Source organism: Podarcis erhardii (assembly GCF_964252035.2).
Source record: "Podarcis erhardii genome assembly, chromosome: 17".
Lineage (NCBI taxonomy): Eukaryota > Metazoa > Chordata > Lepidosauria > Squamata > Lacertidae > Podarcis > Podarcis erhardii.
Window position 1 is genome coordinate 30,714,661 of NC_138515.1, and position 15,960 is coordinate 30,730,620.

General features: G+C 45.2%; 1 protein-coding gene across 3 annotated transcripts in view; it reads left to right on the plus strand.

Annotated features, from left to right (window-relative positions):
• The window catches only part of PAX5 (paired box 5), a 220,275-nt gene that overhangs the window by 15,174 nt on the left and 189,141 nt on the right, over positions 1-15,960 (plus strand). For 2 of the 3 annotated variants that reach the window (XM_081845382.1, XM_081845384.1), the window contains exon 2: positions 12,739-12,904. In XM_081845382.1, coding sequence (XP_081701508.1) covers positions 12,739-12,904 — 166 coding nt within the window. Of the gene's footprint in view, positions 1-4,930; positions 4,953-12,738; positions 12,905-15,960 lie in introns of those variants that run through there. The other variant, XM_081845383.1, reaches the window with a different exon arrangement.

The window sequence follows — 15,960 nt, forward strand, 5'->3', positions numbered from 1 at the left end:
TTGTATAGGCGCAAGCACGTCATATGACACCTTGAGTCATATGACCAATATTGCTCTGTGTGTTTTCCATCACGTGTACCACAATGTTTTAGGTGCAGACACTGTTATGCCTATTATATTACAGTAAATACAGGACAGCAGAACAAATGTGGGTCTGAATGTGTGTTCACACATATCCAGGCATAAAATCAGGTACTGTCCCCATTTGCCTGTAGCTTACTGCGAAACCCTTGCACTTGGAAGCAAGTCTCATTCATTAATTTCTGTGGAACTTCGGCGGTGCATTCGGATCCTAACGATGTTCATGCAGAAGGAATTCATTTTATTTCTTATTTGGGGTTTCAGTAAGTCTTAACCCCTTAACAATATACCTTAACAGGGCTGTGCGTTGTTCCCCGCTTCAGAGGCGCGCGCCTGTATTTCTATGCACATAGGAATATTTTCAAAATATTACCGACAATGCACGGGGATCCAGTCCTCGCGTTTTTATTTTGTTATTTTCCCCACAAAGTACAATGACAAAGAGCATAGTTACTTAGTTCTGCCATGCATATGAAACCATATCCGGTAATAACTGTACATTTCATGAATTCTGAATAAAGCAGGCGAAAAGAGACCGTATCGAGTCATTTTAGGGCGGCGAGTCGTGTGCTATTTCTAAAGCCAAAGAGACGAGCGAACGAGCGGTTGCTCCCTATATTTAATGATCCTTATCTCGCTTCTCTCATTTTGAAGCCCGCTTTATAAAAAGGAGCACTCTGATTTTATATATTTATCTCTCTGTGTGTAGCTACAGTTTTAAAAACAATCGCAATAGGGTTTTGTTTTTTTTTTTAAAAAACCAGACTTAAAATGTTCACACACCCGTCTTAAGAGGGTTTTACTAAAGTGCCTACCGTGGCAAGTGGGAGTCACTTGCTACTGGAGAGGGAACAAGTTCAGGACTGGGCGACTAGTGGAGGCCTTTCGTTGAGCGCAGGGCACGAGTGGATCGCGTCCTCCGCCTCAACCGCCCGCGTCAGTGGCTAGGGCAGCCCTGAGGCCTCTTCCGAGACGGGTTTCCCCGGCTGTTGATGGGAGTTCAATGGCAAAATCGATGAGGTCGGACTTGGCAGGTGGTGAGACGGAAGGAGACGCGCTTGGAATTACCGGCGGGCAGCGGCGTCTCCAGGCGAACCCAAGACCCTCCCTCAAAAGGGAGCGAACTTTCCTAACCTCTGATGAAAGGAAACAAGTTCCTTTCCCCGAGCACCAGTGTCCCAGCTCCTCCCCACACACCCCGCTCCATTCTCCGCGCCTGGGGAGGACGTTCTGGAGGCTCCCTCTATGGGGACCGAAGGAACACAAGGCTGGAGCTGAGAGAGGCTTGCAGATGCTTGGCTGATGCTCTCCATCTCCCAGCTCAAAGAAAGGGGCGACACAAAACACATTTCATTCTCCAACACACATGTAAGTGTGCTCTTATTCCAGGGGTACCTACTTGAATAAAACGGGGGGGGGGTAAGCCCCGCCTCGCATAATCGATCATATGCACGCACACTATTTGAATGGCAATGCCCATCAACCTGGGAGGGACCCGTCCCTGCCCCCTCAAATATTTTATGGGTGTGTGGGGGGGGGCGAAGACCTCTCAGCCCCTAGGAATTGGCTCCTATAGCTCATTCGCGCTCTCTCTCTCTCTCGCTCTCTCTCTCACTCTCTCTCTCACACACACACACACACGTGTCAAAACGGATTATATATTTAGCTCTCTCGCGCGGGTTCAACTACACGCAACGCAATCCTGCAAGTCTCACACCTTGCGCACAGGATTGCAGGCATAGACACACGTTCGTACACAGGCAATACTTTCAGTCAGAACACATTCTTATACACAAATGCCAGGGCAGGAGGAAGTACAGGGACATTTTGTAAGGCCTGGTTCACACATGCAGCGCGCCTCAGCTTCCTACATGACGACACCTGATGAGTGACGTCTGAACGTAGAGAAGCATCCTGACGCGGGGCGGAAAGTGAAGCCCCGTCTGCGGTGATTAATCTGCGATAGCCAAACTTCATTCACCTCCTGAAAATAATGGCTCGACGTGGCAGCTAGCAAGGGGGGAAACAAACATTTCAGAGGCTTACAAATGTAAGCAAACATTTTTAGATGGGCTTCTCTCTCTCTCTCTCACACATACACAAAATCACACATTTCCACAACTGAACCAGGAAACGGAAGCTTTCAATGTTGGGGAGCCGGGGCGGAAGGTTTCTTCTCCCGCACAAAAAGGACAAGCCTTGAATAATGGGGACAGGAAGGAAAGGGACAAATGAAATGCACAGGCCCACTGCCTAGCCTTAATGAGCAGGGCCCCCTCCCTTTCTCTCCCACCTCTCCCGTATTGTGTTTTGATCAGGCCCGTCGAGACCCTTCGCAACCCCAAGTTCAACTCCCGCCCAGCTCAGAAACACATCAAAGCCCGCATTGACCCCACTCTCGGCTTCCGCGCGTGTGACGGCTCCGGCATTTTGCTAGAGATTTCACTTTTGCTGGAGAAAAGGAGAACGAAACAAAAGCTCGTGTGTGTGTGTGTGTGTGTGTGTGTGTGTGTTTGCGATCCCGGCCTCGCGACAGCCGAGGGAGCAACAATCTTATATGCACTGCTTTGGGTTTCACGGGATCCCTTGTATTCTGCGGGATTTACTTCCGAGGGTCGGGGTCCACGGGCTGCAATCTAAAAGGCGTTTACTTGAGCGTAAGCCCTCACTGAGGGCAGGACTTCTGCATATAGTCCGGCTATGAGGGGCTTTGCTGATTGATACACGCACCCCGGCACTATCCCCCCCCCCGCAGTTGCCTTCATCAGCCCTCTTGCTTCTTACAGACCCCCAGTCGCTCGGGGCAAACACACACACACCCCCAGACCCAGCCCGCCATCCCCTCCAGTTTGTCAATGAATCCGCCTCCCCCGCGGGGCTCCGCCCGCCGCCCTCGCTGATTGCTCCGCCGCTGGCTAATCAGGCGCCTCCTCCCCCGCCGCCCCGCCTCCGCTTCGCCCCCCTCCCCTCGGAGCTCCCAAGCCCCGCAGCCAATGCGCGCAGGGCCGTAACTTTACTTTTCTGATTGGCGCTGGGCGAGCTGAGTGACGGGCCGGGCCGGCGGCAGCGGCCGGCAGCGCTTGGCCTCCCTCGCCTCCTTCCCTCCCCCTCCCCCCCCCGCCTCGGGCTCCCAGCAGAGGCTGCAGCCCCCCGCCGCCGCTGTCCACACGAAACTGGGTCCTGAAAGCTGCTTCGGCCGAGAAGCGCGCTTCTCCGCTGAGGGAGAGCCAGCCCGAGAGCCGCAGGACTGCGACGGCCGGCCGAGGAGCGAGCGAGGAGAGATTTCCTGAGGCGCCTGGAGCTTGAGCGCCCAGGTGTGTGTGTGGGAGGGAGAGAGAGAGAGGGAGCGCGAGTGCGCGCGCGCGGAGTGGGTGGGTGAGGGGACCCTCCCGCGAGAGCTGGCCAGGTGGAGACACACGCGCGCACACAGGCGCGCCACTAGAGCCGGCTCCCTTCGCGAAAGAGAGAGAGAGGGAAGCTCCCTCCGCAGCCTGAGGCGGGAGAGCGCACGCGCGCGCTTGGCCATGGGAGAGCCGCGACGCCGGGCGCCCCAGGAGCGCGGCAAACTTTAAGCGCGCGCGGAAGTGGGCGCGTGAGGTGGCCAAGCGCGCCGCGAGCAAAACGCCGCCTCCCTCGCTCCCTCCCGCCTTCTCTCTCTCTCTCTCTCTCTCTCTCTCGCGCTCCCTCTCCTCGTCGCGCGGCGGGGATGCCGCTGGCAGGCTCCCGCCGCCGCCGCCGCCGCTGCCGCTTTCTCCTCACCTCCTCTGGCGCCTCTCCAAGCCCAACTTCCCGCCAACTTCGGGGGCTGTGAGGGCGCCCGGCGGACGGAGGTCGTGGCTCGCGCCTGCCCGGCTGAGGAAACGAGAGGAGAAGCGCGGAGAAGGGACTTCTTTCCTCCGCCGCTCGACGCCGCGCGGTTCTCCTCAGGACTTGGGACGCCCGCCGAGCGAGACACCTGTCCGTAGCCCTCCCTCGCGCCCTCTCGGGGAAGGAAGCCGTGGCCGGAGCTTGGCTTGCCGGCTGAGGAGACGGAGGAGGAGGACGACGACGACGACGACGGAGCGGGACCCGCTCGCCCCCCCCCCGCGCCCCCTCGCCTCAGACAAAAGACTGACCCGGGCCACTTCCCGCCCCCTGAGGTAGCCCTTGCCTCCGTCGCGGAGGTGGAAAAGAAAGGAGATGCCCGCTGAAAAGTAGCCCCGCTGGAGCTGGGCAGCCTGACCCGTCCCTGCCCGCCTCTCTGCCTCCGCCTTGGACGACCTCGGACTTGAAGAAGCGCTGCCTGTGGGGAGACTCTCTCTCCCCCCCCCAGCTCCTCTTCATCTTCATTCCCCCCCCCCCTTTCTTTTTTTCTTCTGAATCACCGGACGGGATTGATGGCTTTTTCCTCCTGGAGGTGGGAGAAATAAGGCTTCCGCCTCCGCCGCCGCCGCCGCGCAAGCCGGAGCCTCGGCCGAGCCTGGCCAGGGGGAGGCGGGGGGCGGAGGGGGGAAGGGCGACTCGGGAGCGCCCGGCGAGCCCCCCCCCAAGCCCCTTCCGCTGCCGAGGAATAACTGCCGCGAGGATTGCCGGGCTTCTCGGGCTCCGGGCTCCGAGGGGGATCTTCTGGCCCGGGGGAAGTCGCGCGGTGTGTTTTTGTTTCCAATTTGTAGCCGAACGACCTCGCTGCCAGCGACCCTCTGCTTGACCTTTCCACTCGAAAACAAACAAACCAACTAACTAGCCCCAGACAAAACAAAACAAAAAAGGGATCCCAGGGAGTTGAGCTTAAGGTGACCTGAAAACAAAACAAAACAAAAGCCTCGAGCTCCGTGGATCGGCTGCCCAGATGGAAATACACTGTAAGCACGACCCGTTTGCAGCGATGCATAGTAAGTAGAGGCGGCTGGTTCCCTTCCTCGCGGTCTCTCGCTCTTTCTCTGGCGTAGAAAGATGGGGCTGGTGCCGTGCCTTCGCCCCGCTCCCCGAAGCGGCTGCCCCGAGCTTCTTGGCTGAACTGGGAGGTGTGGGAGGGAGGGAGGGAAGGAGGAAGGGGCTGCGGGGCCGGGGATGCCTTGGGGCATTGCGAGGGAGGCACGGCGACGGTATTTGACCTGCTCTTGGCAGCCGGGAGCGGACGGGGACAGAGCAGGAGGGCGCTTGCCCGGCTCGCCGCCTCCTCTGTCCGGTTTGTTCCCTTTGTGGTTTCAGAGGAGTTAAAGCAAAGCAAAACAAAAGAGCCACACGGACATCCTCCTCTCTATGCACGAACACACGTCTTGGGCCACAGTATGTAGGGAGTGAATGGAAAGCGTTCTCCCTTTTGCTTTAGGACACGATCCAGCCAGAGCGAAACATTTTCGAAGTCCAAGTGATTTCAGTGGGAGGGTTTGAAGCATGTGCTTTAACTCCTCCTTCCAGCGCTGGGGAACTTAAGAACAGGTTCTCTTCGACTGGGTTGTGTTCTGTTAAAGCATCGTCACCATAATTATAATCACCACCACTTTTCAATAATAATAATAATAATAATAATAATAATAATAATAATAATAATAATAATAAAAACAACTCAGGAGAGAGTAGCCTTGCCTTTGTCTCCAACGCAGATTAAGTGCTGTTAGACCAGGAAACGAAAGCCAGAGCTTGAGCAAAATAGCAGCTTCTAATATAACAGGCATCCCTATCTATCCTAAATGCATTTACTCGCAGGTAGATTGCATTGATTTCAAAACTGCTTACTTTTGCATAACGAATCTACTCATCAGGGTGTTCCTATGCATGTCTACTCAGAAATAAGCCTCACTGAGTTCCGTAGGGCTTACTTTTAGGTAAGCGTGCATAGGATTGTATCCTTACAGTATTTTTTTTAACCTATAGGAACCTTCCACAAGCAGGGTTTTCATTATTATTATTTTTAAACTATGTTTCCCCCCTTTCCTCCATCCACTTCTGTTTTTGTGTGTCTTACTTTCTCTCTGTCTTTGTGTGTCTTTTTCAAAGTTCAGGGTAGCCCTACTTGACTTCCCCCTTTCCTGTTTATTCTGCAGTTATGCATGGGAGGGAGAAAACGCCTAAGAAGAAAATAGAATTAAAACGACAGTGACACCAGATTATTTTAACGCCTTTCTAAATAAAAACTCCTTCCGTATATAAATTACAAACTTGGATTTAAGAGTCACACGCCCCCACCCCAAAATAAAAAAAGTTTTGTCTGTAGTATATTGTTGGCAATGTTTTCTTAACACAAGTTTTAGAAATAAAAATGACCAGCAGTTTTAAAATGCAGTATAAGGATTCGTTCTCCCCTGAAAATTATTTTTCAAAGGCAAATATGTGACGACTGAATAAGACAGGATGTTTAAAAAGGCCTTAAATATTGGAAGTTGGCTGTTTAAGTTAGCAGGTCGTGTGTAATGTGTTTGCTTGAGATTTGTTGTGCTTGAGAGGGCTAGAGGAGATTTATCCATTAACACAATGTTATGTGAAATGACATCTTCTCTCATGGTGAGTTAAACGCCGGATTAGATCCAGAGATTTCAAGGAAATATAGGGTAGAACTAATCGCATTTCCCTTACGCACAAGGGCCTTTTAGCCAAGACGGATTTTCTTTTCTAGAAAAAAAAAGGGGGGGGGAATCCATGTGATCTATCTATCTATTCATCCATCCATCCATCCGGCGGCGAGATGGATGTGATCTATCTATCTATTCATCCATTCCCTCCCCAATAAAACAATTTCATACTAGATCATTGGATGCATGCAGAAAGCACAACGCAGGGCAGGCAGGCTGCAGATTCGCTTGGAAAGTATACAAGAGCCGTCACCTACAGAGAGAAGTGGTAGAGGAACACAACCTCCAGAGCTGAAATTGTCTGGAGAGGTTAAGGCTACTGATGCGCGCCCGCTCAGTCCTTCATCGGAGGAGAGAGGCTTTAAAATACGAACATCAAAAGGGGTCTTCTCTTTTCTCCCCCCCCTCTTCCCCCCTCTCTCCTGGAGTTGCCTTTGTGCTAATTTGAAGAGAGAGAGAGAGCGCGCGCGCATATGCGTGGAAGCTACCAGGGGACTAGGGGTTTCCTCCATTAACCTAAATAATGATAAATCGATAACTTCTTCAGGAATTTAAGAAGGAAAACAAACGCGGAAAAGAGAGAGTGGAGGGGGCGGGGGATAGGACCCTCACCCAGCATCTTATACTTCCCCACCACCCCAGTCCCTTCACGATCTTGTTATTTTAAAGCTGCGCCGTCAAAAAGAAGCCAGTTGTTGCTCTCCTTTCCCAAAGTAGCGGGTAGGAAATGTGACTGATCTCTTTACTGGACATTAACACCAGCGCGCTCCTTTCTGCCAGGAAACGTATTTTGTTCTGCAAGAGGCGCCGAAACTTCGGTTCAAATGCGCAGAAGGGAAAAGAGCCCTCGCAGTTCCCTCCCCTGCCCATCCAGAAGAATCGCCTTCTAAACCAGACGCAGCCTTTGATTATAAAGAAATCCGTAGTACTAGAAGAATCTGTTTCCCAGGAATCTGTTTTAGATTCGCTTCGAACCATGGCAGCACTGGGCGCTAGATTAGCATTCTCCCCAATGAGGGAACTGCCTGGAAATATAAACACGGAAACGGCTCGAAAGCCGTGCGCAAAAAAGGCACCAAAATCCCCTCCGGACAAATCGGATGGCTGCTAGTGGAGGTCTTTATATTAGCCTCGATGTATGTTTTGGTCCCGGGTGGGTGGGAGGAAACACACGTTTTCTCACGTTAACCATCACCAGGGTCAAAACACACAGGCAGGAGAAAACCTTCACGCCCCGTGCTACATTGTAGCAGCATCTGGGGGGAGGGACCAGACCTTTGTAGGTGGACAGACAACCAGGGAGGAGTGAGCCTGCCTGCCTGCCTGCCTGCCTGCCTGCATACGACCTTGTCGTTTCTCCGACTCCCCCTCTCTGTTCCTTCATGGTAGTTCGCATCCTCACCCATAATTCACTCTGCATATTTTCTACACAGATGTAACTAGTTGATAGTCGGAGTTTTAAATCGCACGTTTCGCATACTCGATGCCTTAGCTTGAGCTGACCTGACTTTTCAATTAGCATGATAGAGCTGGGCAGGCTTGGGGGAAGAGACCTTTCAGTTACTTCTGGTTAACGAGGAGATTAAAACTGGACAATATCTCCGAGCTTCATATATGAAGAAAACTATTTCTTCTTCTCTTGGCTGCCGCTTCCTTCCATATAAAGTTTTTTTCTCTTTTAACTCACTATCCCGTCATTCGCTGCCGACGCCAACAGTTAGTTTACGTGTAAAGGCACACTGAAACATAGTCAGGTTTTGCAGACGGAAGAAAGGGCATCTGGGGGTGTTGATCTTTCAACTGACGTCCTCTGTGATGGCTCGTTCAAATTATGGAGAGCCCCCAAGCCAAAAATCTCAGTTGCACCAATATTTGCCACCCCATCTGCAATATATAATAAGCCTTGCTCTCTAACGCACTCCAGGAAGGCTGGAGTGCGTTGAGAAAATGAAAATTAAGAGAATAAATTATTCGGAATTAAAGCAATTATTGTGTGTGTGTAGCTAATAGTTGAACAACATAACGGATACTTTTGAGGATGGACTACAAATCAGGCTCTGCATATGATCAAAATGAACCCCCCCCTTCAATGGACCAGATAACCAACTGGACCAGATAATGCCGGAGACAGTTAAGTCTTGGACGTGCCAAAATAAAATCATGTGCAATAGCCAAAGAGAAAAAAAACATGAATTTCAAAGCGCCCCATCTAGGCCTGTATGAGTGATCTTACCGGTTCCTTAAAAAAAACACAACCAAGTGACAGTGAAACTGAAATAGATAGTGTATTAGATGTTTGTTTATTGATTGCTAATGAGTTTTCGCCCATTGGATGCGCGTGCTTGCACCCCCTCGCCCCACATAACCTGTTATCTGTCATGCCACACTTTAGTCAGGAACCAGCGTTGGCGATTCATCAGTCTTGTAAAACTTTGTATCCAAACAGGCGGACTGACTCATTGTATGCATATGTATAGATTTGCCCCCCCCTACTTTTCTTGGCGGTTTAGGAATCTATCTCTATCTACCTATCTATCTATCTATCTATCTATCTATCTATCTATCTATCTATCATCTATCTATCTATCGTCCCTGAAGGAAGCATGGAATAAAAATATGATCAGTTAAATAAATAAAAACAGCTGCCTAACACACAGGCACAGCTATATAGCAATACATTTAGCCATGGGTACACATACTTAATTCAGCCTGTTTTGTATGCAGATATCTAATACTGATCACCGGCAAGCACATGGGCAGAAAATGAGAAAGATTCATGCCGAACTTGCGACACCGGCACATAGCATCACACACTCTCATACACACACAGACGCACCCAGCTTCCTTGTGGAAGTTTTTCGAGTAGCTAATTCTATAGTCGACATTTGTCGGTCCAGCCTTACTAAATATCTGCAACCTGATTTCTCCTGGGCAGACCAATTATCCCAAGAAGACAAGGAATCTTATACTGGGCAGAACAACGAACAATATCTTATAAGAGCTGAGCTAACTTGCATTCTGAGAAAGAACTATCTGATCTTTCTGTATCGAGTGTTTTAATGTGCTTGCCTTGAAGCAACGAAGGTCTCATCAGCTCGCTTTCCCTTTCTGAATTAATGCTTTTTTATTATTTAAGTAAATTAAATTAAATTTAAGTAAATTAAAGTAAACACCGATAACTTCTATCTGATAATAGAGAATTTCTGCCTGATAATAAGGAAGGCACACGCTGCAGCTTCCCCACGGATGGATCGTTTTCTTTTCATTTAAACTAGTTATTCCCTTTCTGTCCCATAAATTTTCCCCAGCTAGTAAGATGACCGACATAAATCCGTAGTCCCCTTTAACTGCCAGCAAGAGACTCAGGAATGACTTGTGCGTCGTTTCCTTAGCCCAGCTTGCACTTCGATGTCACGGGACAATTGCAGATCCAGCCCACCAAGGAAGAGAGTGCAGGTCGGTCAGGATTAACAGCAAACAACCCATCCAGGCCTTGGGTAGGAAAGGATCCTTTTCCTGGCATTCTCCCCAGTCCATATAGCTTTGGAATGGAAACTCTGACTGCCTTCTTACTCCCATTCATTTTATACTGGATGAAAACCAGAAGGCTTTAGGTTTGAAATTGGCCATTGTGGGTGGGGAAGAAGGTAATATTTTTGGAAGCAGAATATCATGTACCCCTGTCTGTGTCTACTGTATGTATGTATGTATGTGTGTGTGTCTTTGTCTGTTAGTTTTCCTAAAACATCCACTTGTTTAAACTTCCTAACTCATTTTTACTATCCATTAGCATTGAGCTCCTTAGTTTATTTCCTTAACCCACCCCACCCTCCATAAGGACCAAGCATTATATACACTCAGGGTCTGTAATTCAGGAAATGTGATAACTACCTCACCCCTGCAAACCTTTTACAAAGGTGGAATATCAGTTGTTTGATTTTGCTCCAATCGTGTGCACTGTTGGTCTGCTTAAACCTTCAAACATCCAGGAGCCTTGATTATTAGAATTAAAATGTTCCATAGCCTTCTTAGTGAACCTTTATACACTAGGATGCGAGGGAATTCTCCCCTCTGTTATCCCCACTCTTTTTCTGTCTCTGCCTTCTTTTCCTCTCATAAATCATCCTTGTATTTGGATATTACAGTAACAGTAGTCACCTGGTTGCAACTTTGTTCACTTGGGAGGCTACAGTGCTTCATTCTTTGCCCTTACCTAACTAGCCCAGGTACTCCCAAGTTTGTTAAGTTCAGCTGGGTTTCATTTGCTTTCAGCATTCTTATCTGTTTCAGCTGGGAAGCTGGAACTACTCTACACTACATAACTTCTAAGAGCAGGGATATACGGCTGTCTAAGTTAACTGATAAATCCGACCCCTTTCCTGGTTGCTGCAATATTAACCAGGATTTTAAATCAATAGAGATTGCATGCAAATGTATAGCTAACCAAGACCACAGTCCCTTTGCCTAATTTTGACTTTGCAATTTGTAATCTTTGAGGATTCTTATGCAGCCAGCATAGTGAACAATATTTCTATTAAATAATGTTTAATATTGTTAAAGCACATTCACTGGGGTAAAAATAATGACTGAAAACCATGTTCTTTCAACAGCTGAACCCTTTAATTAATTTATTTTTAAGCTCCTTCCTTCCTTCCTGGTCCAGACAGTAGCTCAAAATGAAGGCACCAATAAAACAAAGAAAGCAAAAAGTGGACTCACCAAACTTCATTTTAAGGGCAGAACATATTTGGCCATAACTAGTCAGCTGAAAAATAAAATATTCAGTTTTTAAAATGAGTAGCTACAGTAAGAGTCTGTGCTTGGTTGACACAAATTACTTTAATAATCAAGTAGTTATTGTGGATTTTTCATATGTTCTGACATGCTCCAAAGTTTGGCAGCAATTTATGAATTGGGAAATTATTGGGTTTAAAATAAGTGTTTTATATATGTAACTGGTTTGTTTAATACAGAAACGGTTTGCCTTGTCAACTGATTCTGAACAGTTCAAGTCCTCTGTAAATAGAGAGATTAGCTTATTACTTTTGCTCAGTTGTTGCCAATGATGCTGGTTATTGCAATTATTTGTTTTCAACATTGCAATTTCTCTATTATAAGTAGTTTGCATGATTAACAATTTGGGAGTTAATTATATTTTCTCAGTTAGCTACATGTCATTATATTTCGCGCTCATTGATTTTACCCAGTTAGCTGCTATTCATCTAGTTGAGAACCATTTCACAACAGATAGATGTTTCACCTTGCTAAAGGAGAGTAGTGAAAATACACACAGAGAAAGAGCCATCTATTTAGTTTGTCTGAGCCACGCTCTGTAGGCTCCTAATATTTATAGAGGCTCTTCTACATTCTATCAGCTAGAAGTTATTGACTATACATACATACATACATACATACATACATACATACATATATATATATATCTTGAGGACATACATAATTAAACTGTGGTTTTCAAAGTAAAAGTGAATGCTAGGCAAATTTCATCTTTGAATAAATTTTGCTAAATTTGCCCATATTTTCCCCTTATGGGAAAATATTTGGGCCTTCTTTTCTAACCAAGTGAGATAGGATCCCTGATCCTAAGCACGTTTACTGGAAAGTAGGTCTCATTGAGCTTAATGGTACTTAAAAGTGAGTGTGCTAAGGATTTTCAGCCTTTATATCCACCCTATCAGTTAGGCATCATGAGTGATTTTACATTGCCTGATGATTCCAGGCATTGGCCTAAAAATAACTTTTGAGAGATGGTTTTGCAAATCAGAGGCCTGATTCTCATGCCACATAATCCTGGGTAATTATTGAAGTAATTAGAGTTACACAAGTGTAAAATTGCTATCAATGTCAAATTAGGTCTCAGTAAATAACATTGTTCCTCCTCCTCTCAGCAAATAAACCATAGCCATCATTTCAGAAATGGTGAACTGAAACTGAAACTCTTGTTTAAGAATTTGCCCAGTGCTTGATGGTAGATGGGAATCTATAGCTGAAACAGGCCTTATGTAAGCATCTTCTAAACAGTCACAAAGATGTATTTTTTTCTCTGCTTGTTTTTGTTTTTGTTTTTGTTTCCTCCCATATGTTTCAGGACATGGAGGAGTGAATCAGTTAGGGGGTGTTTTTGTGAATGGTCGACCACTCCCTGACGTAGTCCGCCAAAGGATTGTGGAACTTGCCCATCAAGGTGTCAGACCCTGCGACATTTCCAGGCAACTACGGGTCAGCCATGGCTGTGTCAGCAAAATTCTTGGCAGGTAAAAGGAGATAAGTGAATCTCATTGATTCTAAAAGAGAAAATACCATGCTGTTTGTTATTGGAATGTGTTTTAAAAAACAATTCGGTTTGTGACTAGGCAGATTCTTGGGAGTTAACCCAATGATGACAAGAATTTCAGAGAAATCCATATCTATCTAACAACCAAATCTAGGAAATGTTTTAGAAATAGATTATTGAGAATATATTTAAGAAGTTATTGATTAGGGAACTATTTATTATATGTTTCCTACTGAATATGCTGGCAAATCTATGAGTCATCTCAATATTATGGAAAATTACTATTTAGTGAGAGGTACCCTTTCTGTTTCTAAGAAACATTAGCAATTCAAATAATAAATAGTTGAGGCACACTCAACAGAACTGAGCCACATTGAAACCCGCCTGAAATCAACAAATGCTCGCTTAAAAAGCAAACCATTTTTAGTCATTTAATCATTTAATTTGCATATAATAAATAAAAATCAGTTTAATGATTAATAATCTTAATTACTGAACATTACGTGAACCTATCTGTTCACAGTGGAGATGCTCTAACTGTGTAGCAACAGCAGAATACTTAAAAAAGAAAGAAAGGGGAGCTTCTGTTGTTTCAGTATGTAAAGTACTACTTGACCTAGGCCGAGAAACAGTATGATTGTGGACACAATGATTTTGAACTTGCTGTGATATAATGCTCCAATTTTTTAAATAAATTAATCAGGCAGATTAAACTAATGTAACTTGGTTAAGATCACAATAATCAAGGATTGGCTCTTGCAAAGGAGAGTTTGTTAATGTGCCATGTTACTCTGCTTCCCATCACAATGATGCTCTTTTCTTTAGTCACACAAAGCACATACCCTAATATATTAGTCTTTAAGGTACTGCCGTATTCTGTATTGTCTCTCCGTCCACCCATTCCCCAGTAAATTTGAATAAAATCTGGATAGGTTGTTTTGTTATCTATCACATCTTTGTTTTTCACCTGCCTAACCTAGAAAAAGTTAAAGGTTTTTGGTTGCATTTGAATAATTTCAGCTGTAAACCAATTCATGCTTTTGTGGAAGTCCCATTGCACATAGTGGGGATTACTTCTGAGTAACCATGCATAGATAGAACTCTTAAATTTTTATCACTGATTTTTCAACAGTATATAAATATCTTAAATTTCATTTTCACTACTAGGACTTCTGTACTTCCATTGACTTATATAAATAGAGCTATTCATAAGCAGACGTAAAGATTTGTAGTTAGTGCTGCATAAATACAGTTTCTTTAGAAAGTTGTGCAATTTCACACTAACTAGAGCCAAATTCTCAAGTAAATTAGGTAAATTATGGTTCCTTTTTTAAATAAGGTCATCTTTCCATCTCACTACATAAAAAGGAACTTTTGACCATGGATGCAAAACCAGTCCCATTTATATTAAAATACAAAAATTCTGCAGTAAAATTAAACATTCTTTATAGTGTTCTGTGCATGTGAATCCTTTCAGTAGCCCCATTCTCTGTGTGAAATCCTCAGAGTCAATAGTGGGATATAGCGAAGGTCAGCAGATACAAGTAGACCTGGATTTTTTCTGTCTTACATCTATTTGACAAAATGTCAGTTCACTGGATTAAAGGGAAGGAGTCTTGATTTTATACTGCCATGTGTGAAAAGACAAAAAACAAGCCAGAGGTGCTGCTCTGCTAACTTTAATGGAAATACTCTTGAGTAAGCAGTTTCAGGACTGGATCCTTAAGCATTCTAATATTGTCGATATTTCTTAAAAGAGGCAAGTTAGGAAACTCAGTGAAAAGCCTATCAAAGACACTGGTAGTGTTAAGATTGCACAACTGGAGATATTTCAGATTTTTGTTTGTGATTCTGGAGCAGGCCAATATGTATGGTCTCAGGAATGTTATTTAAGTGCAGTTTCTAAAATTACCAGTGTCAACGGCAGCAGTCAGATTTGTGACATTTTATCTTTGCTACTTCATCCCACCCCGATGGCAGTCACATCAAAGTTTAACTTTTAGCTTACTATTTCTATTAGCCAATGAATAAAACTAATAAACAAGCAACTCATTACCAGTAAGAAAGAACATCTAAAAGTTTTACTGTTTCTGAATAGATTTGTCACTAGATATATTTGCATTGCTATGGAGCTAAGAATTGAGTTCCAGAGCTTTGTCATTTAAGTTGTCAACAATAAATTGGAATTTCATAGCTCATTATTTTCATAACTAATAATTACAGTTGGTAAAATGTCACTGTAATTGGAGCACTCTCTCTCTCTGTGAATATATATATATATATGGAACACGCACAGAAAATATGCTTGATTCTACATTTAGGAATCAATATTTCTTAATTTACAACAGTTAAACACTGGCACAAAATAAATAGCAACAGTGGCAAACCTTTCAAAGATGTCAACACCAGCAAATTGTTTCTATATTTAATAGTTTGTTGCTGAGCCATCTTAACTATGATTGTTTAACTGATACTGCTTGTGAATATAATAGGATCTGTATAGGCAATGCATTTTAGCCCAATAACAATGCCAGCATCCTGAATATGGGTCTAGATTCTTCCCAAGACTGGACATTGCATTCTGGGACATTTGGTCTCCGCAGACTATAAGTTAAGTTATGAATGGGTGCAGTTTGTCTTACGGTCGTTGTTCACAGCACAAATGAAATTATTTGTCATTATTTGGTTTGATACAAGTTTGTTAATTTACTGACCCTAGCATTAGATGAAAATAAGAATGATGTTTTAATCACCCGGTAATTCACGATCCATAGAACCAGATTCACCTGTTTTGCTGTACTGTTTGAGGCCCAGAAGCCAGTCTGAGGCAGAATCCTGTATACTATCATGTTTAAAATATTAGTGACATTTTAACCTAATAATAAAAAACAGTGCTCTCAGATCAGGTCTATTCCAAACCTGCTTAGTTTAAATAGTGTAATAGCATTAGGTAGCACAGGGTTATGGCTTGAATGCTGACCTATTAATGAGCAAGTCCCTGGTTTAAATCTCACCACTGCCCTTTCACTCGGTGAC